This window comes from Tiliqua scincoides, chromosome 2, assembly GCF_035046505.1.
Source record: "Tiliqua scincoides isolate rTilSci1 chromosome 2, rTilSci1.hap2, whole genome shotgun sequence".
Lineage (NCBI taxonomy): Eukaryota > Metazoa > Chordata > Lepidosauria > Squamata > Scincidae > Tiliqua > Tiliqua scincoides.
In genome coordinates this window covers 152,953,017-152,977,608 of record NC_089822.1, presented here as the reverse complement: position 1 = coordinate 152,977,608, position 24,592 = coordinate 152,953,017, and the positions used below count along the sequence as shown (strand labels likewise).

General features: G+C 45.3%; 1 protein-coding gene across 2 annotated transcripts; it reads left to right on the top strand.

Annotated features, from left to right (window-relative positions):
• On the top strand, positions 1-23,082 carry NOTUM (notum, palmitoleoyl-protein carboxylesterase). Of its 2 annotated transcripts, XM_066617341.1 has the most exons (12): positions 1-8; positions 734-1,102; positions 2,243-2,295; positions 6,433-6,528; positions 9,622-9,682; positions 11,398-11,456; positions 12,443-12,545; positions 18,033-18,224; positions 18,562-18,662; positions 19,215-19,362; positions 20,202-20,249; positions 22,776-23,082. In XM_066617341.1, exons 2-12 carry the CDS (start codon positions 753-755, stop codon positions 23,080-23,082), a joined length of 1,518 nt encoding a protein of 505 aa, XP_066473438.1. In that variant the 5' UTR covers positions 1-8; positions 734-752. The 2 variants fall into 2 exon arrangements, with proteins under 2 accessions (XP_066473438.1, XP_066473437.1); XM_066617340.1 differs by lacking the exon at positions 1-8 and having other exon boundaries at positions 753-1,102.
• Positions 23,083-24,592: the final 1,510 nt, after the last annotated feature.

Here is a 24,592-nt window from a genome sequence, read left to right as displayed (position 1 = left end):
CGGCGGCGGCGGCGCTGGTTGAATCAGCCCTCCTTGGAGTTCGGAGCCTCGGCTGCGACGGCAGCCCTTGGGAGCGGCGCCCTGAGAGTCTGGGCGGGAGGTAGGGAAGGTGCTTTTGGCGCCCGCTGGGCACCTCTCCAGACGGGACTGGGAGGAAGAAGGGGGGAGGGCGCCCCTGGGCAGAGCGACGTCTCTCGGTCGGGGACTGGGAGTAGAGCCTCCCCTCCTCCTCGTGCGTGGTGGGGGAGGAGGGCAGGGCGGGGGCTGGCCGGCTGGCTGCTGCCGCCCCACGCGGCGCCCGGACTGGCGGCGCCCCCGGCGGGCTGCCCGTGCACTCCGTGCCCCTCTTGTCATGTTTGTGGTTTGGGACGAGAAGGCGAGTCCGTGCGCCAAGAAAAGCCGAGCGCCCTCGAGCCCCGCCGCAGAGCCCGGACAGCGCGGGCATCAGGCACCGGCTCCCTCCAGCTCACTACAACTACTACGCCCAGGCTCGGCTCGGCTCGGCTCTGCTCGCAGCCCAGTGGAGCGAGGCGGGCGCCACCAGATCGTGGAGAGGCACGGACGGAGCAGGCACAGGCCGGAGCCCCCCGACTGGAGCCTGCCCGCGAAGCCGGCGCCGCTCGCCGCCAGGGGCAGAGCGCGCACCCCGCACGTAGCCCGGGCGAGGCAGCAGCAAAGCCCCTACCCGCCCTCCAGCCGGCGGCACTCATAGGCTCCCTTTCCTCCTTCCCAGCAGGTGGCTCCGGGTCGAGATGGGCAGAGGGACCGTGCAAATGCTGCTGCTGCTGCTCGTGGGACTCTTGCACTGGAGCCCCGGCGGGGAGGGCAGGAAGAGCTGGAGGCGGCGTGCGCAGCAGCAGCAGCAACAGCAACCGGCGGCGGCGGCAGCGACCCGGGAGCGGAGCGAGGCGGCTGGCCAGCCCGTGGAAAGCTTCCCATTGGACTTTACCGCCGTGGAAGGCAACATGGACAGTTTCATGGCTCAGATCAAGAGCCTGGCGCAGTCGCTCTACCCTTGCTCGGCTCAGAATCTGCACCAGGAGCTGAGGCTCCACATGCTGCTCAACAGTTCGGTCACCTGCAACGATGGCAGCCCTGCTGGGTGAGTGCGCCCAGCCTGCCCCCGACCTTCACCTGCTTCGTCTCTGCTAGGCAGGTCTAACCCCTCAGGCACTCCAGGAGTCAGCCTTCCTGTGCCCCTGGAGAGGAGAAGCTGTCCTCCCTGCCTCCTTTTATTCCCCACCTCCCCTCACTGGTGCTTCTATCAGTGTACAATCCTGTGCCTCTGCAAGCTAGCAGCAGTTTAGTTAAGCAGATTTTCTTGCTGCCTAAAGTGTGACAGGTGTTCAAGAGAAGCAGATGGAGATGAACTGTTGTACAAACTCTCACCTGTGTTCAGAGTAGAAGAACTTCTGTAGGGAGAAAACAGCAGCTGTTTCCTACTCATCCCTTTGTGTCCCATCCCTTTATACTAGAGTTCCTTATATTCATTAGGCTGCTTACAGCGTTATATAGATGGGTCTCCCTTACTTGGAGGTAGTCCCCCCAGTCTCCATCAAGACTTTGCAGAACACAATGGACACCTTTTTATCTCAAAATAGTATAGCTCCTTGGAACTCTACAGAATTGTGATCAAAGCATCGCAGCATCCCTGTTGTGTTTTTTTAGATTTTCATACAGCCTCAATAGCATGAGCCTGTTTCAGGAATTGGAACTCTGGATCCTTCCATCAGCTTTACATAGTAAAGCTTAGCCTTGTTGAAAAGAGGGAATTGAGAAAGCATGCAGGACTGTTTACTGTTCATAACTCTGCTGGTTCCCTCTCTGTTCTCCCTGTGAGCAGACTTGGTACAGAACTTCAAAAGTGCTGGAACAATTCATCCTAGTGTTCAAACTCTGCTTCCACCATGTGGCTGTTGCTAACAACGCAGCCAGTAACAGGTGGAATAACTCTTTCCTGCCTGGAAATACTTAGGAATGCTAGGAATTTGTTTAATGCATTTATTTTGGAATGAGATGAAAGCCAGTTCAGCCTGGCTCAGGGTCCCAGAGAAGGCCCTTTGATCAGAGTCTGTTTGGAGCTCTTCTGACAGCCATCCTGTTTCTTTCTCTTGTTCTTTAACCAAGTATTTTATGTAACCCTCTTGATATTATAATGAGTTGGTGTATCAAAGAGCTTGTGGTTGAGTGAGCCAGTCTCCTTAATTAAGTTCACACTGCCTTCTATTTGTTTTTATTTTAGCTACTACCTCAAAGAATCGAAAGGCAGTAGAAGGTGGCTGCTATTCCTGGAAGGTGAGCTTGAGTTTTCTTTAATTTTATTTTCATTTATACGAGCAAAGTTCAATCATTTTAGGCTCTTTTGTCAAAGTCAAGGGATGGTGGAAGAGTTTCCTTGGCTGCTTTCTTCAAAGGCTTGCTGTGTGTATGCATGTTTGCTGGCTGCCTTTTTTCTGTAACCAATTTCACCACCCTTTCACTATTTCATATACTTCTACCACCTGCAGATTTATTGGCAGCCTAGCTACTCACCTCACTATAATCAAAGCTACAAGTAGTTCAGCTTTTTTTTTTTTTGCCTTGTACTTGGTAATGTTAGTCTTAGCTCTGTATTTTCTGGGTTTCTTCACATACGTGCAGTAAGACTTTGAATAGACTTTGGCCTTGGTATCTGTGCTGCTTTCTTTTCCTTTAACAGGATAGCAGTTGACAGGATCTTATGTTCCAGTGCTCTTTGCACATCTGTTTGGAAATGAATTCCATTTATTTCCCTGAATCTTGCTTACAAATAAAAGTACAGCCTCAGAATGATATTGGAAGAGATCACAATAAATCTGTAACTAAAATGTATCAGTATCCCATAATTAGTTTTCAACATATTACTAAAATGTGCTTATTGTTACTAAAATTGAATTTACTTGTTTTCTGCTTTCCCCTCTTTCTCTTTTCACTTTTATTTCCCTATTCCCAATTTAATAATGGCTGTAACACTGTAAGTCATTAGATTGTGAAAAGTCATAAATGCATTGGCAGAAAGAGGTATATACTGTAACCATAAATGGGTAAATAATAATACATTAACCAAATCAGTACATTGCATGTTTCTGAACATTTCAAGTGTCTTAGGAATTCTGATTTCTATAGAGCTAGTATCCTTTGAGTAATGGGGTCTACCATCCTGATCCTAAGCACATGCATCCCAAGCAGGCATAAACAAATGGCCATGTGTGCATTCTCATTGCAATGGGTAAACACACCTTTTTACACACATGAGAATGTCCAATTCTATTCTGAGCTACTAACTGTTGGATGTAGCAAACTGATACCATCCTTTTGGAATGAAGTCCCACTGGTTTCAATGCAACTTCTATGAAACAGCTGTGATTCAGACAAATATGCATGTTATACTGTACTACACAAAACAAGTCCTTTTCTTCTTTGTTGGCACAACAACAGCAGCATGCAGTAAGGCATGAGGTTGCATGCTGTGCTGAGAAAGAAGAATGCAGTCCTGTGTCATTTGGATCACTGCTGGTCAAGTATGGCCAGGGTATAAGTCAGTGATTCACACATGGCCATAAGTCAGTGGTTCTCAAACTCTCAAGGAGAGTTTGAGCCACAGTAAGTGGGGGCGGGGGAAGACAGCAACGCACTCTGCTGGATTTTGCCGCTTTGGAGGGGCTCAGGGGCTTGCTGCCACTTACTAGAACCTGCAGCAGCCTTCCAGGGGCTCCCCACACTGCAGAGACTTTCAAAATCACAATCTCGACTATTTCTGGTTTTGCATTCGCAAATTCAGAAGTGGTCACCATCGCAATTTTTACTGCAGTGTAGGGAGTCCGGTGGAGGCTGGTGTGGGGACTTCCTGCACCCCCAGAAGGCTACTGCAGGCTCTAGTAAGTGGCAGCAAACCCCTGCGCCCCTCCAAAGTGGTGCGATCCAGTGGATCATGTCACTGTCTCCCCTTCTCCCTACCCCTTAAAGGAGCAGAGGCCAGGGCTCTCTGGCTGGGGTGTCACGACGCCCCAGTTTGAGAACCACTGGTATAAGTTTTCTTTAGATATAAAACCTGAAGGCATTAGACTAGTTATAAAAAAATTCATACATTAGTGAGCGGCTCATTGAAATTAATAAGATTTACAAAGGAGCAGTTGAAGGTTTTTGAAATGATGACCATCTAGAACTTTCAGAAATGTACTGTGCTGTGCATGTTTACTCAGGACTAAATCCCACTACGTTTAATGAGGTGTATTCCTATGTAGCTCTGCATTAGAATGCAGCTGTGGTCTCAGCTCCACCAGTTACACTTATGCCAGTGTAATGTCAGTGAGGTTAGTTGGGATCTTTTGCACTTTTAGCAGCAAGTCTGAGAAGAAAACAGTAGTGCAAACTACAGAGAACAGAGCAACTCTGACAGCCACCATGGCAACACAGTCTGCACGCCGCTCCTGGAGCAGCATGTGAAGCCCACATTAGACATACTCACAAGTTAAACATATTGAGCCAACAGGGGGACTCCTCAATCACTTCACTCCACCACACATAAGGAACACAACCCATGAGATATGGGGACACCAGTGTAATCTTCACTGCATAAGCCAAGCCCAGCAAATGGGAGCTTCCATAAATCGCTGCAGACTGGGGTTTGAATACTGGGGTTTATACTACCAATGCTCACTGGGCACAATCCTAACCAGGTCTACTCAGAAGTAACTCCTATTTTGTTCAATGGGGCTTACTCACAGGAAAGTGTGGTTGGGATTGCAGCCACTAACTAATAATTACCCTTTTGACTATGTAAACACAGGGGGAAGAAGGGACAGGTAGTTTAATAGATTGTTCAGATTGCTTCTCACTCCTGGAGGAGGCCTGCATCACCAACATAGGCCTCCCTGGGAAAAGGGTTCAGGGTCTGAGAGGGAGAAGACCTGAGGGGGAGAAGTAGCCTTTTGCCAGGACACACAACAAGGGAAGCCAAACTGATCTCTTAAAGGAGCTGCTCCACTAGTTTGTTACATAGAGCACTGGAATGTGACACAAGCAAGGCAGTTCAAGCTTCACCAGGGAATGGTGAATAAACCTTTCCACTTGCATCTTTGGTCAGCAACAATTATGTCTGAAAAAGAAGGGGTGGGGTAGCCAAGAACCCATTCTTTGCACTCCATAGAGCAGTTGTTCATCTTCATGGTCACAGGACACCAACTGGGGCATTTGTCTTTCTCCAGCTCACAGACACAGCTATATACACCAGAAACAAAAGTGTTGCATGAGGAACCTGTGAAACTGCACAGATCTCACATGCAGGGGTTCCCATGTTCAAGTCCTTTATGTGATCTTCCTCAAGAAGAGTGGGGGGGGGGGAGAAGTCTGCACATACAGGTACACTTGAGCAAGTACAGTGTCTGAGCCAGTCGGAGGGAACACTGCATGAGCTTCTTTGCCTGGGTCCCACATTCACCTCCTATTGGTAGAAAAAGGCTCAGATGTTCCTGTTGGTGTGAAGTCCTCCTGAGGCAGGATACTATAAGGGTTCTAATGAACCCAAGTGAACAATGTGATCTTATATTTGTCCTGAGGTCAAGCTGTTTATTTTTGTAAGTATTCCTACTTGCCATCACCAAAGTTTCCTTTGTGTGCATGACACAAAACCAAAAGGATGTAATCCAATATCATACACACTACCATCTGAGATACAGGAACCCTGTTCAGACTTTATAAACTGCTTTTGGTGTGCTCTGATTGAGTGCTGGCTTAACCTGAAGCCTTTACTCTGTTGTAGTGGTGTGGGCAGAGCACGATTTGTGGGGGGGAGAGGACAGTGTATTTTGATTCTGTCTGATTCTGTGCAAGTGTTTTGACTTACAACACCACTTTTATTGATGTAACTTAGGCTGGCACAGGGTTGAGGTCTGACCAAATTTAAGATTCAGACTAAGCCTGCTCCAACATGCCAAAATGGTTGCTCATTTCTGATCTCGCTTCCTCTGCCAGTGAAGACTGTTGTGCCAGCACTGGGGATATGCCAACACAATGTTTTTGCCATTGTATCCCTAGTATTACACCAGCATAACCCTGATGTAGACATGATATCAGTGTTGCTGGGGGCTTACACCAAATCTTAAGGGTCTTTACCTGGAGTAAATTGAGAGTCAGACATGGCACTCTTCAGGTCACAATCCATGTACAACCTGTTACTACATTATATTGGATGCTATGTAGTTGTTATGCTCATTTATTTACATTATATAATGTAATTAATGTGTAGATTCAGGGTGAGTAACAATTTTCAGAGACATTGTAAAGTAGTTAAGATTTATGACTAATTTAATTCCATAGAGCATCTTTTCCTCAAATTACAGTGTAAAAGCAAGTTGTAATAGGTGAAATAGGGATAAAATGTACTTTATCTGTTTTTGATTTCTTCTGAGTCAGGAGGCTGGTATTGCTTCAGCAGAGAGAACTGCAACACTCGCTATGAAACAATGAGGAGACTCATGAGCTCCAAGGAGTGGCCCATTACCAGAACTGGTAAGTTCTTTATTCCCGTCAGCCTGGGACTTAGGGCCAAATCCTATCCAACTTTCCCGCAGTGATGCATCTTTGGCAATGGGGCATGCGCTGCATCCTACAGTGAAAGGGCAGTCATGGAGGCCTCCTCAAAGTAAAGGAATGTTTGTTCACTTATCAAGGCCGAATTGCAGCTGCATTGGCGCTAGAAGCTGGATAGGGTCGGGCCTTCACCCTGTTAATTACACATTGTGTCAACTTACTACATACAGAATAGAGTGTGATTTTGTGTTCATGCACATGATTGTATAATACAATAAAATTTCAGTAGTACAGCACTCCTGATAGTCCAGCATCAAACTGGCTGTGGCCTGGTGATCACTCTGAACTGCTGCAGCCACCCAAGCAATATCAGTGATGCCTCAGCTTGGCATAGGTCTTCATCTCCTCCATGTCTCTCTTCCTTTTATACTGCCCTTGTGGAAGTGGAAAGAGAGGCCATCCCAGCATCATAATTGCACAGTAGGCTCTGTCCTGCCCTCTTGGCACTGCCTTGTGCTTTCAGAAGCAGCATGAAAAGAGTTTCTGGCTGGACTGTTGCAGTTCAAATGGCCACTCTGCCTTTACACCACTTAGCTGGCAAGGAAATGTATTTACAGGCGTGCCGCCTTATCCACAGGAGTTCTGTTCTGGACACACACACACCCCCTGCTGTGGATATGTGGATAGCTGAAACTGCAGATATGGGTGAACGAACACCCGTCCCAGGAGAGCTGCCCCCCCCCCGTACGAATGCAAGGGGAGTTCTGCTTCCCTTGCCCCTGGAGAGGCCTTTGAGCTCAGCAGAGGGTGTCCACCCCCAGCCTATGTAAAGCTCTGACTGAGCTCTGAGGCAAAAAAAAAATGCAACTTCTGGTTTCATGGAAAAACCAGAAGTGATGTTTTATATGCCTTATAAAGCATTGGGAGGCCTGGGGAGGCCGGCCCAGGAAAACGGGCCTCATATAAGGCATATAAAACGTCACTTCTGGTTTCTCCATGAAACCAGAAGTTGTGTATGTGTGTTTTGCCTCAGAGCTCAGTCTGAGCTTGGCAGAGGCCGGGGATGGACATCCTCGGCCTCTGCTGAGCTCAGAGGCCTTTCTGGAGGTGAGGGGAGCCCTTGCCTCTGGAGGGAGTGCATGCGGGGTTCTGTGCACTGGTCCCAAGATGCGGATAAGCGAATCTGTGAAAATGGGGCCCCCTGTATAACCAGTTTATAGCACCTCCAAATAATCTGGTATATCCAATAATCCAGCATTTCTCAACACTGCTTCCCCGGCATACCACTTGCCATGCACTGTCCTTGGAGGCACCACCAGAAGTAACTGGTGATGGCATCATTGCATGTTACTTCCAGGTTTGGAGTTCACAATAAAACTTCCAAGGTCAGTAAGCGGCTCAGGGTGGGCGCGAAAACTTTTTCTTGTGCTCTTTTCACTTGTGCTAGAACTTTGCCTACTGGTTTGAGCTTCCTATCACTGTTGGAAGCTCCCATTGCTGTCTCACTGCTGCGTGGTTGGTGCTGTGCATACCACCCAACACCACCCAGCGTACCACTGGTGGTATGCGTACCACCAGTTGAGAACCTCTGCAATAATCCATATCTAATAATCTGGTACTATGCTATATCTATATCCATTCCACAGAAAACTTTCGCAACTGCGCCATCCCCCACAGGATGCCGCAATAGCCCTTTCAACATTGCTGTGTTGGAGGTGGGGGGGGGGAATAGGATTGGGCTGTAAGCATATTTAGTGTTGTAGTAATCATCTGGATCATCTTCCTGTTCCATTACATTTGTAACATTCTCTATTGTTCAAATGACACTAAAGAATAAAAACATACAATTCACAGTGAAATAAAATGTATGTTTTATGTTAAGACCTATGATGAAGACCTATGTCATTGTATGTTAAGACCTATTGTATGATGAAGACCTATGCCATTGTATATTAAGGTAGGAATAAAATAGCCTGATAAATAGTTCAGAATTAAAATGTCATTTAAAACAAAACACATTGGCTTGTAGGAAATGCTTTCAAAAAAGAACTAGGTTTTCACTTGACAACAAAATTCAGCAGAGAGGGGACCTGATGCACTTAACTTGGGAAAGCATTCCTTAATGTGGTTGCCGCTATGGAGGAATTCTGACCCTGTGTCAACACCTGATAAACTCTCCCCTGTCGGCTAATTGAGGATTGGATGGGATATAAAAAAAGAAGGACTCGGGGTATGCTGCCTTTCGATGTACAGTATGCTAGAGACCTGGGATCTTGTTAGAGGACAGCATAGGCAACGTCAATGCGACTCAATTCAGAAAGCCTATAGGATGCCATTCATGGAGGCTGGGGGTGGGGTGTCCCTCCCCAGCCTATCTTACCACTTTTATACCATGGCAGGAATAAGCACTAGTGCAGAAGCACAAATAGCTGCTTCCGGGGGCTGGGATCCAGTTTTGGCAACAGGCTGTTAACTTGCACACTCATTCCAGTTTTGAGCCTTAACACTAATTTTAGGAGAAGCTTGGTCCAAAGGAGTCCAAATATGGTTGGAGAGCTTCTTCCACTTTCTTCAATGGAACTGCATTCTCTTAACACACCATACCTTTTTAAAAAATCCTGTGTAGTCCTGTCCTACACTCTTGACAAATGCGAATAGGTTATTTTTCAAACATGTGTTGTATGTTCATGTATCTCCTTATCTGTCTCAAATAGAAATCTGCCTCTGATAATAGACTATAGGCTTCTTATTCTACTTTGAAAAGTGTGTAATTTTATATCTCTAAATCTCAGTCTCCCTTACTTGACCCCTTCTTCTTTCCTATTCCTTCAATGCCAAGGGCATAGAACCATAAAAGAAATAATGCACTGCACACACTGTATTCATTTATTCAAATGTTCCGAACCACACATACAAGAACTGACCCTTCCCACAGCTTTTTCAGTATTTTTATCTCAGCATCCTTAACCCATTAAGTTCATACTGAATGACTTACATGCATTGCCAGAGACTGCTTTTCTGTATGAAAAATGTTTTTCTCTCTCTTATCATTGTCCTATTCTCCATCTATAGGAACCGGCATTCTGTCTTCACAACCAGAGGAAAATCCACACTGGTGGAATGCGAATATGGTGTAAGCAGGGGTATGGCTTTGGGAATTGAAAGGGACACACTATGAGAAAGTAAAGACATAGGGACAGGAACCAGAAGGGAAATTGGAATTTTAGCTCAGTCACAAAATAAACAGGAGTGGGCCCTGCAAGTTGTAATTGTAATAGAGTATAGATGGAAGTTGCAGATGAAAGTAATATTCTTAATAGCAAGAACACTTCCCTGGCATGATTGCACTAAGTTTTGAAGTTTTGCACATGAGTTTTGAAGTCCACAAGATCAAGGATATTGATTGGTGCTAGGCTCTGGAAATATAAAATATTTGATAGAATGATGCACAATAAAGAATTAAGATAGTTACCTGCTTTCATAGTTCTTTTAAACGATGGGACAAATTCATGGAAAATTGGACTGTCAGCCATGACTGTGCCCTGGCCTCTTCCCATAATAGCACTTCCATTTTATTAGTATTGTGATCATTGGATGCTGAGGACAAACAAACAGCTTCAGAAAGCATCCGGCTGGGTACTGTTAGAGGCAAAATGCTGGACTAGATGGCTTATCCAACATGGCAATACTTACGTTTTTAGCACTCCCGGTGAGACTTGCACAGTCAAATGAACAAAAAAATACTTTTTTTTCCATCGCACACTGACCATGGGTCCGTGACTACAGGCCATTGCTGGAGGCTAAATCTAGTAATTCATGTAAAACAGTATTATTAACTGCTGATCAAGGTTGGCAGAGCTTAATGTCTTCCTAGGTGCAGGATAGCTATAAGAGATCAATTGGTGCTTTGATACACTTTTGATGTGGGATTTTGCATTGTCCATTGCCTCTTAGGCTTGATAGCCCATTGGTCTTTCCTAGTAAGACTGCTTTGCAAATTTGTGGTTTGTGATTTATGACTGATGTGTTCCTCATGATTATTGCCATTCTTCAAATCTGAAGACATATGTGCTTAAAGGGCTGTTCAGAGTGGGAGGAGAGGCACAGAAAAGTTAGAAGAGGCACATCTTGTTAATTTTTGTTTTGCATGAGGCTATATCAAAAGATCATAATATTTTTTTGGTTATAATAGGTACAAATGTGTAGTGGAGGCAATAGACTGTTTCTCTTGTATTATTTACAGGGACAAAAGCTAGAGAGAAAAAAAGAATAAAAAGACTAAAGAAAGCACATTCCTCCATTTAGAAACGGATTTGCATTGACAAACAAAGATACTGAAAACTAAAAATCTCTTTAAGTTTTATATTGCAGCTCATATAAACCATGGTCTGTGGTTAAATGCCATGATAAATACTGGTAGAGTGTGAAGAGGTGATGCGTGCCTCCAAACATATGTCAGTGTACTAGGTGGACATATGTGGTTGCTGTGATTAAGTGCAGCTCCTAGGCAGATGTTGCAGAGCCTGTAGGGATGTACAGACATCTACCCTGCACACCCGATGTATGACAAGCTTCAGTGGTACACCAGTATACTTAGGCTACCCTCTGTAGTTAAGAGAGGAGAAATTACTTGGTAAACATACACTTTAATATAGGTCAGTGACATGAACTGACTGCAGCTTGAGTGAGTTCTTTCTGAGAGAGTCCTGCTGGTACCATTGGATCTGAGTAGGCATGAAATTGTTCTCTTCCTGTTTCCTTCAGGGTTTAATTTGTTTGATCTCTCCCCCCCCCCCCCCGCACATGTCAAAGGAATATTGGTGTTCACGTACATCTTGTCTCTTGCAGCTTCATTCCGTATTGCTCAAGCGATGTTTGGAGTGGAGCCTCTGCCAAGACTGAAAAAAGTGAGTGCTTCTGACAGGCGCTTGCTGCCAGACAGACATTATGCATTAAAGAGATATGACCCAACTTCTCTAAAGTTATGCAAATGATGCCGTGGTTCTTGCCAATGGGCAGGAAGGAATAATAAATATTCTCCAGATAAAACATCCGCTTGCAAACTCTGCTTTGTCATGGTCCAGAGCTCCATCAGGCGGGGATGTTGCAGTAATTGCCTTAGGGGAATAGCTGCATCCTGAGTGTCTGAGGTTCCATTTAGCTAAATTTCCCTCCCTTCTTGTAGCTCCCACCATGCATAGATTTTAAGTGTGGTAAAAGAGGACTAACCAGTGCCAGGATTTACAAACGGAATCAAGAATGCTCCTGATGTCTGGGCATGGGCTTGAGGGACTGTGATCAACCAGCCAGACTTGTCAGAAAAACTCGACTAAAATTAAAACTAAACTGTAAGTGAACTAAAACTCACTGTGGCTCAGGAACATATGTCTTTGACAAGGGAACCTTTTTTCCGTTATCCTTATCTGACAGAAGAAGAGCTCTGTGCAGTTTAAAAGCTTGGGCCTCTTCCAGTGCAGCTGACTCAGTATAAAATAGACCTTGTTAATCTATTTAGTGTAGGCAAAGCATGAATGTGAGGTAATATTCATTGTATTTGCATAACAAGTGAAAGATCATGCCTGATTCACCAAATACTTACTAGTACATTGATAAATGAAACCAATCACATTCAAGTCGTGGAATGTTTTGAACTTCTGTTCCATCTTCTACTAGAATTAGTAGTATTCCCAAGGTGGTTTGGGAACTAGGATTTCAGGTAAGCCAGCTCACTTTTTTCACAGGGATTTATTTATTTTTAACTTTTCACGTAAAAGAGTAGTATGTCCTGCTAGTGTTCATATACCCTGCCTTCTGTAAAGAGAGGAGAAAATGCTTTTCAACCAAATTCTGGCTAAGGCAATTCTTAGTATGAATTCTTATCTTTGTTTTCTAGGTGAATTTGTCTTCATGGGAGCCCTCATCATACAAGAAGTTGTAAAGCAGTTGGTGGGAAAAGGCCTTGGGAATGCTAAGGTGCTGCTGCTGGCAGGAACCAGGTATGTGTCCATATGACCAAGGGAGGGAGTCCCACATAGAGGCATAACAAAGTACTACCCCAAAGGAACTCAGCCTCTTGTAATTCACTGAGGGCCCAATCCTAACTAAATTTCCAGTGCCACTGCAGCCCTAAGGTAAGGGACCTTGAGGACTCCATGATTGCTGCCATACTGCAAGATGCACTGCATGCTCCATTGACACGGCTGCATGAGTGCTGGACAGTTGGATAGGATTGGGCCCTAAGCAGTGATGGGATTGAGCCGGTTCGCGGCGGTTCTGTAGTACCGCTTCCTAGTTCACCTCTTGGTTCGGAGAACCGGTTGTTGGCTGGGGAGCGCACGCGCAGCTATGACCCTCCTGCGACTGCGTGGAGAATGCAGGAGAGGGCGAGAACCGCCAGTGTGCAGCCTCGCTGATGAGGAGCAGTTCAGCTGCTCGCCACGCACCTCTCCTTCCCGGCTAGGCTCAGCACTCCCGGTGAGTCAGGGGCACAGGAGGAAGAGGAGGGTGCTGGAGCCCAAAGAGCCCCCGCTGCCCCCGAGGGCGAGCCCCCCTGCCGCCATGTGTCCCCACCTGCTAACGAGGGAAACAGGAGCAGCTGCCCGCCCCGCGCCTGTCCTCCCCAGCTGAGCTTGCTGGCTCAGCTTTCCTCGTGGGTCGGGGGCGCGGGAGGAAGAGGGGGGTGCTGGAGCCGCTCCCGCTCAAAGAGCCCCCACTGCCCCCAAGGGCGAGCCCCCCCTGCCGCCATGTGTCCCCTCCCGCTAACGAGGGTAACAGGAGCAGTCAGCATGCAGCCTCGCTGACGAGGACTTCAGTTCAGTGCCAGCATGCTGCCTCGCTGACGAGGAGCAGTTCAGCTGCCCGTCCAGCGCCCTGAGGATTGCCGCCTCAGTGACGAAGATGAGATGCTTCCTTCTTCACAGTCTGATTGACAGTGGCTGCAGTCCTAACCACACTTTCTTGAGAGTAAGCCCCATTGAACAAAATAGGAGTTACTTCTGAGTAGACCTGGTTAGGATTGTGCTCAGTGCCTACATAGAGGTAAGTTCCATTGTGTTCAATGGGGCTTACTCCCAGGAAAGTGTAGCAAACTAAAGTTCCTTTAGGTTATTCTCCCTCCCCCCATGCAAGTGAAATGCCAGGCTGACTAGAAATTGAAGATTTTTTGAACAAGTTTGCAAATTGGGTTTAGGTCTTATCACCTAATGAAGAAGAACTGGAGAAGCACTGGGAAGAACTTGTGATCAGGGTGAACCTCAAAACCTGCAAGGCTTGTTACATGTGCTGTTAATTTTCATTTTTAGGCTGGGTTGTAGGTGCTTGGGCACCTACACAGCTGCAACACTTTCAAAGGACAGTGGTGGGGAGGTTCTGCCTCACCTGTCTCCCCACCCACTGCAGGCCCCTGCTTTGCACTCCCTGGTCAGTAGCAGCCCTCAAACTTGTGGGAGAATCGCCACTAGAGTAGACCAAAGTGATGGGTATCTGCTGTTGCCTGTTGGAAAGCAACCTAGAAGAACAGTCCCCTCATACTTTTTTGCTCATTAGTGAAACTATCCTTCAAGGCTGCCATTCTCTCTCAAACCCTGAAAGTCAACAACTCCCCTTGAACTTGTTGGGCTTCTGAGTAGACGTGCATTGGATTGCAGAGTTGGAAGTTGGAGGGGAAAGCTTTAGAGTTCACTGGAATTCTTTTTGGGGCTGGGTGGTAAAAGCAATAGAGCAGCATTTCTCAACCAGTAGTACTCATACCACTAGTGGTACTTGAGTTGGTGCCCAGTGGTACTCATGGCAGGACCCCTCCCCCAGACCTCCACTGCCTGGCAGTGAGACCAGCAATACGATGCAACAAACAGTGGTAGGAGGCTCAGTTCTGCTTTTCTTGCACTCAAAAAAGCCCTCCCATCTACCCTGGGAGCCCAATCCTATGCATGTCTACTCAGAAGTAAGTTCCATTATAGTCAATGGGACTTACTACCAGGAAAAAGTGGGTAGGATTGTAGCCTGAGCCTCTTACCGTGGTTTGTTGCATCATGTCTGGCCTCTTAGTATGGAAATAACTGGTGATAAAGTCATTCCAGTTACTTCCAGTTGTACTTCCCAGAGGTGGGCCATGCAAAATGGTACAGTGGGCGAGAGGCAGATGCCGAGGAATGCTATAATAGAACAAAAAAGAAGGGGAGGTGTAAAGATGTTACTATGCTGTTGTTGCTTTTGGTTGATGATGAGGTGTCAGACTATGTGCTCAGTGCACTTTTGCTGACCACTAAAAGTGGTTTTGGTGAACCAGATCCTTGAGAGGATTGACTGCTCTGGTAAAAATCACTAAGTTCCCACTGAGAAGGAAGGTGGCCCAGCTCAAAGCCCAGTGCAGCAAGTTGGTTCGTGCAGATGTGAAGGTGCTATGCTACTGTGGTGTCTCCAGAGGTTGGTAACCTGGAGCCCTGGCAGTTCCCACCTCCTCTTCTTGGTGCCTTCCTTATTTCATTATACAACTGCCTTGAGAATTCATCACGCTGTACAAGAACATCACCACGCTGTACAAGAACAAAGGCTGCAACAACTACCATGGCATCTCTCTCCTTAGCGTTGTAGGAAAGTTGTTTGCCCGAGTTGCACTAAAGAGGCTCCAGGTACTTGCAGAGAGCATTTATCCAGAATCACAGTGCGGATTCCGAGCCAACAGGTCCACCACTGATATGGTATTCTCCCTTAGACAACTGCAGGAGAAATGTAGGGAACAACGACAGCCACTCTTTATAGCCTTCATAGATCTCACAAAGGCCTTCGACCTGGTCAGCAAGGATGGCCTCTTCAAGATTCTCCCCAAGATTGGATGTCCACCCAGGCTCCTCAGCATCATCAGATCCTTCCACAAGGACATGAAGGGCACTGTTGTCTTTGATGGCTCCACATCAGACCCCTTTGACATCCAAAGCGGCGTGAAGCAAGGCTGTGTTCTTGCACCAACCTTGTTTGGGATTTTCTTCGCTGTCCTGCTGAAGCATGCCTTTGGAACTGCAACAGAAGGCATCTATCTCCGGACCAGATCAGACAGAAAGCTCTTCAACCTCTCCAGACTGAGAGCAAAGTCCAAAGTCCAGCTGAAATGTCTTCGTGACTTCCTCTTTGCCGACGATGCAGCTGTCACTACCCACTCTGCCAAAGATCTCCAGCAGCTCATGGATCGTTTTAGCAAGGCCTGCCAAGATTTTGGACTGACGATCAGCCTGAAGAAAACACAGGTCATGGTTCAGGATGTGGACTCACCTCCCTGCGTTACAATCTCTGCACATGAACTGGAGGTTGTCCATGACTTTGTGTACCTTGGCTCAACGATCTCCGACACTCTCTCGATACCGAGCTAAACAAACGCATCAGTAAAGCAGCTACCACGTTTTCCAGACTCACAAAGAGAGTCTGGTCCAACAAGAAGCTGATGGAACATACCAAGATCCAGGTCTACAGAGCTTGCTTCCTGAGTACACTTCTGTACTGCAGCAAGTCATGGACTCTTCGCTCACAACAGGAGAGGAAACTGAATGCTTTCCACATGCGCTGCCTCCGACGCATTCTCAGCATCACCTGGCAGGACAAAGTTCCAAACAACACAGTCCTGGAACGTGCTGGAATCCCTAGCATGTATGCACTGCTGAAACAGAGACGCCTGCGTTGGCTTGGTCATGTTGTGAGAATGGATGATGGCCGGATCCCAAAGGATCTCCTCTATGGAGAACTCGTGCAAGGAAAGCGCCCTACAGGTAGACCACAGCTGCGATACAAGGACATCTGCAAGAGGGATCTGAAGGCCTTAGGAGTTGACCTCAACAGGTGGGAAACCCTGGCCTCTGAGCGGCCCGCTTGGAGGCAGGCTGTGCAGCATGGCCTTTCCCAGTTTGAAGAGACACTTGACCAACAGTCTGAGGCAAAGAGGCAAAGAAGGAAGGCCCATAGCCAGGGAGACAGACCAGGGACAGACTGGACTTGCTCCCAGTATGGAAGGGATTGTCACTCCCGAATTGGCCTTTTCAGCCACACTAGATGCTGTTCCAGAACCACCTTTCAGAGTGCAATACCATAGTCTTTCGAGACTGAAGGTTGCCAACATTTGAGAATTCAAGAAAAAATATCCATTTGAAGTGTGCATTTCAGCCACATGTTTATCCTCATTGGAAACTAGTGGCCAGAGGCCTGTAAGTATGACTATACAGGACAGAATTGCAGCCTTGCAATTTGGATTTAGACATTGGGTTAAAGTTACAGTGCAATCCTATAACTGTCTACTCAGAAGTAAGTCCCATTATGTTCAATGGGACTTACTCCCAGGAAAGTGTGTACTGTACAGTATAGGAGTGCAGCCGTAGTCTTTCAACTTTGTTTGCGGCAGACAATTGAAGCTGAGTTGCTCATTAGGACATATAACCTGTTATTAATTTATTTGAATCCCACCACTGGCCCTAAGTCTGTTGGGAGGAGCCATAACACAGTAGTAGGTATTCCTAGGTATTTACATCACAGAGGACCTCTCATGGGCTATTAACACCAACATGTTGATAAAAAAGGCACAAAAGCAGTTATGTTTTCTGAGGAAGCTTGGGAGGTTAAATTTGTCACAGCAGGTGCTTGTGTCTTACTATTGTTGCACCATTGAGAGTGTCCTAACCTATGATATCTTGATGTGGTACGGAAATTGCTCTGCAGGGGACAAAAAAGCTCTGCAGAGAATTATTAAGATTGCACAGCACATCATCAGCCTTCATCTACCAGCTTTGGAGGACATCTGTACATTTCGCTATCTGCAGAAGTCACATAGTATTCTGAGAGACCCCTTCCATCCAGCTCATAAGTTCTTTGAACTGTTGCCTTCAGGTAGACGATACAGAACTATTAGAGCAGCACCACACGATTCCTGAACAGTTCTTATCCCACAGCCATAATTACGTTGAATAAGGTGATATAGTTGTAACCATGCTCTTGGGCATTATGGTCTGTTATACTGTTTTTATATTATGATGCATGTTGTATAGAATGTGTGGGTGAGTGTGTAGAGTGTGATTGTTGGAATTGTAGTATATATTTATGCTTGTATCTCAAAGGTGCATAAATTTCATTGTGCTGTAGCACAATGACAATAAAGTTACTACTACTACTACTACTACTACTACTACTATTACTACTACTACTAGTAGTAGTAGTATGGTCTCAGGTGGCACCCTGTGTGGGCAACTTGCACTGGGTGCTAACCCCTTTGGCAGCCACCATCACCCCTCTTTGTCTCCTCAGACTTGCAGCAGCTAAAGATCCTCCCAGTTTGCTTCCCCCATAGCATGAAGTGCAACCTCTTTTGGTGCAGTTGCATGCTGTGGTGGGGAAAACATTAGGTTGTGCAGTAAGATTTGGATAATTTTTTTCATACTGTAATTGATATTGAACAATTGTGTGATTCTGCTACATAGCTTATTGAAAGATTGAAATTGTCATTGCAGTGCTGGTGGAACAGGTGTGCTCCTGAATGTGGATCGAGTAGCAGAGCAGCTGGAAGAGATGGGGTATTCTGGGATTCAGGTCCGTGGCCTGGCAGACTCTGGCTGGTTCTTGGATAATAAACAGTATCGCAGAACAGACTGCATTGATACCATAACCTGCGCCCCCACAGAAGCCATCAGGAGAGGAATTAGGTACTGAAAGTATTCTAAGGTCTCCTTTCCCAGGAAGTCTGGGGCTTGAGACTGGACCTGGCATACCCAGATTCTCTTTTGAAATTATAAGGTGTCTACTGCCTTTAGCTGATAACGTTCTACTTTGAAAAGAAGTAATATTCAGTGTTGTGGCTCAGAGTACCGTAATAAATTGATGTAGCGTGAGAAACACATGGTGAGAAATTCCTTTTTCACTGTTCATATTTGCAGTTTTGCTGCCCTCTGCTGTCTATAATTCATAGAGCCTGATGCTCTATGTATTGCATTTTCCACAGAACAAATTTGTGTCATTAACTCTCGCTATTTCATCTTTCAGGTACTGGAACGGACTTGTTCCTGAACGCTGCAAAATGCAGTTTAAAGAGGGAGACGAATGGAATTGTTTCTTTGGCTATAAAATTTATCCCACACTCCGATGTAAGTGTGCAAAGAAAGGCTTTCTGTCTGTGTGGTGATCTTATAGATAACTTCAAAAAAAGTTTTTTCTTATCAGAATTAATAATGCCTAGCCACGTCAACCAGTTAAATAACTTATAGGCTACAAACCTGTGCACGCTTACCTGAAGGTAAGTCCCAGTGAGCAAAGAGGGTCTCACATTGTCTAAAGAAGTATTAGATTGTCCTGTCAGGTTATTAAATCATATGCCTTTTAACCAGTTAATTGCATACATTTGTTTATTACCAAAACCTGAATATTGGTGAATATTTTTTAAAGGTACTGAGGATAAGGTGAGGTATCTTACAACTTAATAAGCAAACATTACTCTTGTTTGAAGGAAAAGATGATTTTAGTATTTTATTGTTCATTCCATATTATAGTGGCACATCAAAAAAAAATTTGAAACTCTCAACAAACACATGTGCTTCCTTTACTTACAGCTTCACTGATTAAGATTGTCCTGTGTCCACCAAGGCTTTCATTGATTAAAGGATGCAGTCCTAATACCAGTGAAATCCTTTTCCCTTTAGGTCCTGTTTTTGTGGTACAGTGGCTCTTTGATGAAGCCCAGCTCACTGTGGACAATGTACATTTGACTGGGCAGCCAGTGCAGGAGGGACAGTGGCTCTACATCCAGAACCTGGGCCGTGAGCTGAGGAACACCCTCAAGGATGTGACGTTAGTTTTGCCTCTTATTGTTCTGCAACATTTAAAAGTTTCCTTTTGAAAATATGCATTATAAACTTATTCTTTGAGTCTTCCAGACTCAGACAATCCACATTGTTTGAGAAATTCTTACTTTTTTTGTACTATATATCTAATCTGTGTTAGAAATTTTACTTGAATCACAAACTGAAGAAAAGGATTGGTAGGAACTTGGCAGCAAACTTTGAGCTAGTGCTTTTATCTCTGACAGTTAAGGATAAGGCCAGGAACTTAATGCTTCTGTCTCTGACTCAGCCCCTTCCATCTTTCTCCGCTGTCGTACAGTCAAGGGTGTTTACTGAGCACCGAGACAACTACATGACAGAATGAAATTAAACTTCCAGTGACAGGTGCTTTGTGTCATCATTTTGAAAACAGTGTTTTACAGCAGCTCAAACTCAAACCCAAAGCTGCCTGCAGCAGCCATCCTGTCTAGTCAGGCTAATGGCCAGGCTACATATTATAATAAATGCATGAGCTGGCCTTTTACTAGCTTTGTTGTTGTTAAAAATAGTGCAGGGGGGAATGGTGATCTGGAGTAGAACCATGGCAGAGGCAACATATTAAAGCCCTCCCCCATTATAATTTTGCACCAGATCATATTGGGTGGTGGCTATAAGAATGAAACTCTTAAAGGGCCAGCTTACACAATTATTGTAACTTGTAGCTTCGTACTCATGTGTATACCCATAAAGCTTTGAAATACCCATGTCTTGTTGTGAGGAACAGCCAAACCTTTGGTTAGTTAGAAGGACATGTAGAAACATTTTGCTTTCCTATCATATCCACTGTCTTCTTTTTCCTTTCTTTAGTGCTAGCTTTGCTCCAGCTTGTTTGTCTCATGAGATCATCACACGCAAGTAAGTATCCAGTATGGGGAAATATATTCCCACTTGTATTTAGCACCTTCCTCTCTTAATCTGGATTTGTATCTAAGTGAGCAATAGGGAAGGTTACTGTCTAGTCACATGCTTTGGAAGGCCCCATAAAGTATTGCTAGGGGTCCTGTTAAGCACAAATAGTTGTCCTCCAGCAGTCTTGTGGATCATCTTAGCTATTTAGTATGCAGTGTAAACTGGCTACTCTCTGTTGCTGAGTTTGATTCTGGGTAATGATGGAGAGTTTGCAGCAGCATGGTGAAACACGTGGCTCCCTAACACCTATTTTTCTTCTTTGTGACTTTCCCTGTCTCTCTTCCCACTGGTATCCGTGTTTTCTCCTACAGTGGAGGGGGTGTCCATGAACAAGATTCTCTTCTCACATGCTTCAAAAGGCCGGGCCATGACATCTCAGGCTTACCATGGTGCGCTGGGAGGGAGCCACACTCCCAGCCTATCTTGCTCCAGGACAGAGGCTTTAGGAAGGTGCTCTGCATACTACATGATAAATTCTCTAGACTATTCCTCTAAAATCTTCCTGTCTTCTCATAAGAACAGCCCCACTGGATCAGGCCATAGGCCCATCTAGTCCAGCTTCCTGTATCTCACAGCGGCCCACCAAATGCCCCAGGGAGCACACCAGATAACAAGAGACCTCATCCTGGTGCTCTCCCCTACATCTGGCATTCTGACATAACCCATTTCTAAAATCAGGAGGTTGCGCATACACATCATGGCTTGTACCCCATAATGGATTTTTCCTCCAGAAACTTGTCCAATCCCCTTTTAAAGGCATCTAGGCTAGACGCCATCACCACATCCTGTGGCAAGGAGTTCCACAGACCGACCACACGCTGAGTAAAGAAATATTTTCTTTTGTCTGTCCTAACCCGCCCAACACTCAATTTTAGTGGATGTCCCCTGGTTCTGGTATTATGTGAGAGTGTAAAGAGCATCTCCCTATCCACTCTGTCCATCCCCTGCATAATTTTGTATGTCTCAATCATGTCCCCCCTCAAGCGTCTCTTTTCTAGGCTGAAGAGGCCCAAACGCCGTAGCCTTTCCTCATAAGGAAGGTGCCCCAGCCCCGAAATCATCTTAGTTGCTCTCTTTTGCACCTTTTCCATTTCCACTATGTCTTTTTTGAGATGCGGCAACCAGAACTGGACACAATACTCCAGGTGTGGCCTTACCATCGATTTGTACAACGGCATTATAATACTAGCCGTTTTGTTCTCAATACCCTTCCTAATGATCCCAAGCATAGAATTGGCCTTCTTCACTGCCGCCGCACATTGGGTCGACACTTTCATCGACCTGTCCACCACCACCCCAAGATCTCTCTCCTGATCTGTCACAGACAGCTCAGACCCCATCAGCCTATATCTAAAGTTTAGATTTTTTTACCCCAATGTGCATGACTTTACACTTACTGACATTGAAGCGCATCTGCCATTTTGCTGCCCATTCTGCCAGTCTGGAGAGATCCTTCCGGAGCTCCTCACAATCACTTCTGGTCTTCACCACTTCTCCATTCTCCTCCTCACTTAGTGCTAATCAGGGTGGGAAGGGAGTTGAAGAACAATGAAAAAAAGAAGATATCAAGTCCCAATGGAGACTTAGCCTGCAAGTAAATGGCTCTCTCTTGGAGGAGATTGACCCACCAGCAGGCAAGGGCTCACAGCTCCTGTAGAGGTGGTAGCAATGGTAAAAATGTAGCCTTCAGGCGAAGTCCAGTGGGAGGAATATTCAGTTCCAGAGCAATTAGCTCAGCTGTCAGGCATTGGATCAGGTGGAATGGAGTCTCAGCAACTGTACATTTCATTCCATTGTCAGCAGGTTTGTATCACCAGAGTGGATTTATTTATCTCATGAGTCAGAAACAGGACATATTCTTAGCAGGTACAGATGCTGCTAAAACCTAAGGGGCTAAGCTGTGGACACTGTTGTTGAGAGGACTCACAGGTCTACTATTCACATTTTCATCTACAACTTTGCCAGGGTGCTGAGAAATGGCAGAACCAAAAGACTATGGTATTCGTGGCCAGTGATGCACCAAGCACCACTTCTGCCCTTTCAGTTCTGTCCTTGCTTAGCATCCTGGCAAGAAGAACTCTTCTCTTCTAGTGTTTCTGTTTTGTAGTTAAAATTCATGTTCTGGTAGCTAAGAATGTCCAGAAATGGGGGTGTGGCTCCCAAGGCACCATGGGAAATTTGGTATTACATGGCCTTTTTCTTTTTTTAGCAAGTGGATGGAGACCCTGTGAATGGGTAACCTCTGTTCCACTATAGAGAAGGCACTTACAAGGTAAGTCCCAATGTACTAGCCTGTTATGGTACCTTCACTGCAGGCACATCATGTTGTCACTTCACCTGCAAGCAACTTGTCTGTGGGACATGGGCAGCTGTTGAGCAGCTATTTTGGGTCACATGGAAGTTGTGCTAATTTATGTAAAGTCTTGGCAATACTCCATACCCTGATATAATTTGCATGGTTTGTTCTTGCAGTCATTGGACAGACATCCAAGTGAAAGGGACATCTTTACCCCGTGCTTTGCACTGCTGGGATCGCAGCCTCCATGACAGCAACAAGAATGGAAAAACCCCATTGAAAGGCTGCCCTATCCATCTAATAGACAGCTGTCCCTGGCCACACTGCAACCCCTCATGCCCTACTATCCGGGACCAGTACACAGGACAAGAGATGAATGTGATCCAGTTTCTGATGCACATGGGTTTTGACGTGCAGAAGATGGCACAGCAACAGGGCCTAGAGCCCAGTAAACTTCTGGGGATGCTGAACAGCGGTAGCTAGGAGAATTTTCCACTGAGGAGGACTGAGTGACTATGAAGAGAAGGAGCCTTTGAGCTCCACGCTTGAACTTTCTGCCCTCCTAACCCACTTCTATCACATAAGCATTTACACAGGCAGACTTACGCACGCACATTCTTGCACAGTTAGTGTGACAAGATAAAATGAACAGAACCTTGAGTATACCATTTTATTGAAGCATTACCTCTACTTCAGGAGACAGTCTCAGCCACGCAGAATCTTTGCATTAATTCACTCACAGTCTGCAGGGAGCAGCAAGTGCATAGAAGTACCAGCATCAAGAACCCTTTCCCGACTTAAAAGGGCTTTATACTTGTTACCTTTTTCAAAAACTTTTCACACCATAGACTGACAACACATGGTGGAAAAAAAGCACTGGATTATTTGTCCAATTAGAAATGAAGGTATGATTCCCTGGCTTCCTGGAGTCGGCATCTCATGATGTAACATAATGTACAAACGAAGCACACAGGCTAGAAATGGACTTGTCTTATACTCAATTTGCTTTTGTATTATTTTATAAAATGATTTTTATTACTTAATTTTTAAAGAAATAAGCAAGAAATATAAGATTAATGATATTGTTTTTGTAACATATTTTTTTAAATAATGAAAAAACCACCTTGTGCTACTTTGGCAATGTGAGAATATTTATTTTAATATGTAAATGCTATTTATAAGGGCTGACCCAAGAAATGCTCACATGTTGTTGTCAAGTTGTATATACTTCTCCTTTGGGAAGGTTTCCCTTCTGATTCTGTATGTATGGGAGAGGGCAAAGGGTCAGCACTGGCATTATTATTGTAATGATTAGATTCCCATGACTCTGTTGCAGTATGTTTCTTGTTGTTTGTGGAATGGGAAAGATCAATCACAGTTTCAGTAAAGAGCTTTTATTCTTCCTGCCCATTACATTCTCCTGGTGTCCCTTGTTGAGAGAGGTTTTTTTACTTCTCCCAACAGACTACTATCGTAATTGAAAGAGCAAATAGGGTAATTTTGCTAAGTGCAACCCTATATACGTAGATTATAATGAAGAAGGCTTAATACAGAACAGCCTGCCTGACCTGTGAATGAGGTTACACATGAAACCACAATGGTGATAGGAGCTGAAAAAGTTAGGAATGGGACTTGGAGTGACTTGCCCAGGCCAAAAACAAGGGCCACTGAATGCTTATCAAAGAATGAAGATATCACACAATCAGTCCAGATTATTTCTGCATTTATCAGTGAAGCAACTAATTTGGGATCATATTGAGATGTGTAAATGTAATTTAGATTTTAGATGTAGTTCTTCAAGTTCATCACAGTTCTCCCCTTCAGTGGCATTTTGGTTGCTTTATTGTCATCAAGGATGATCATATTTGCAAAATCCACAATTGAGGATTATTTCCAATCCAAGACTCCTTTACTCCCGTTGGGCAAAAAGGCGGGGTATAAATTAATAAAATAATAATAATAATAATACCATGAAAATTAGAGCATAAGAACA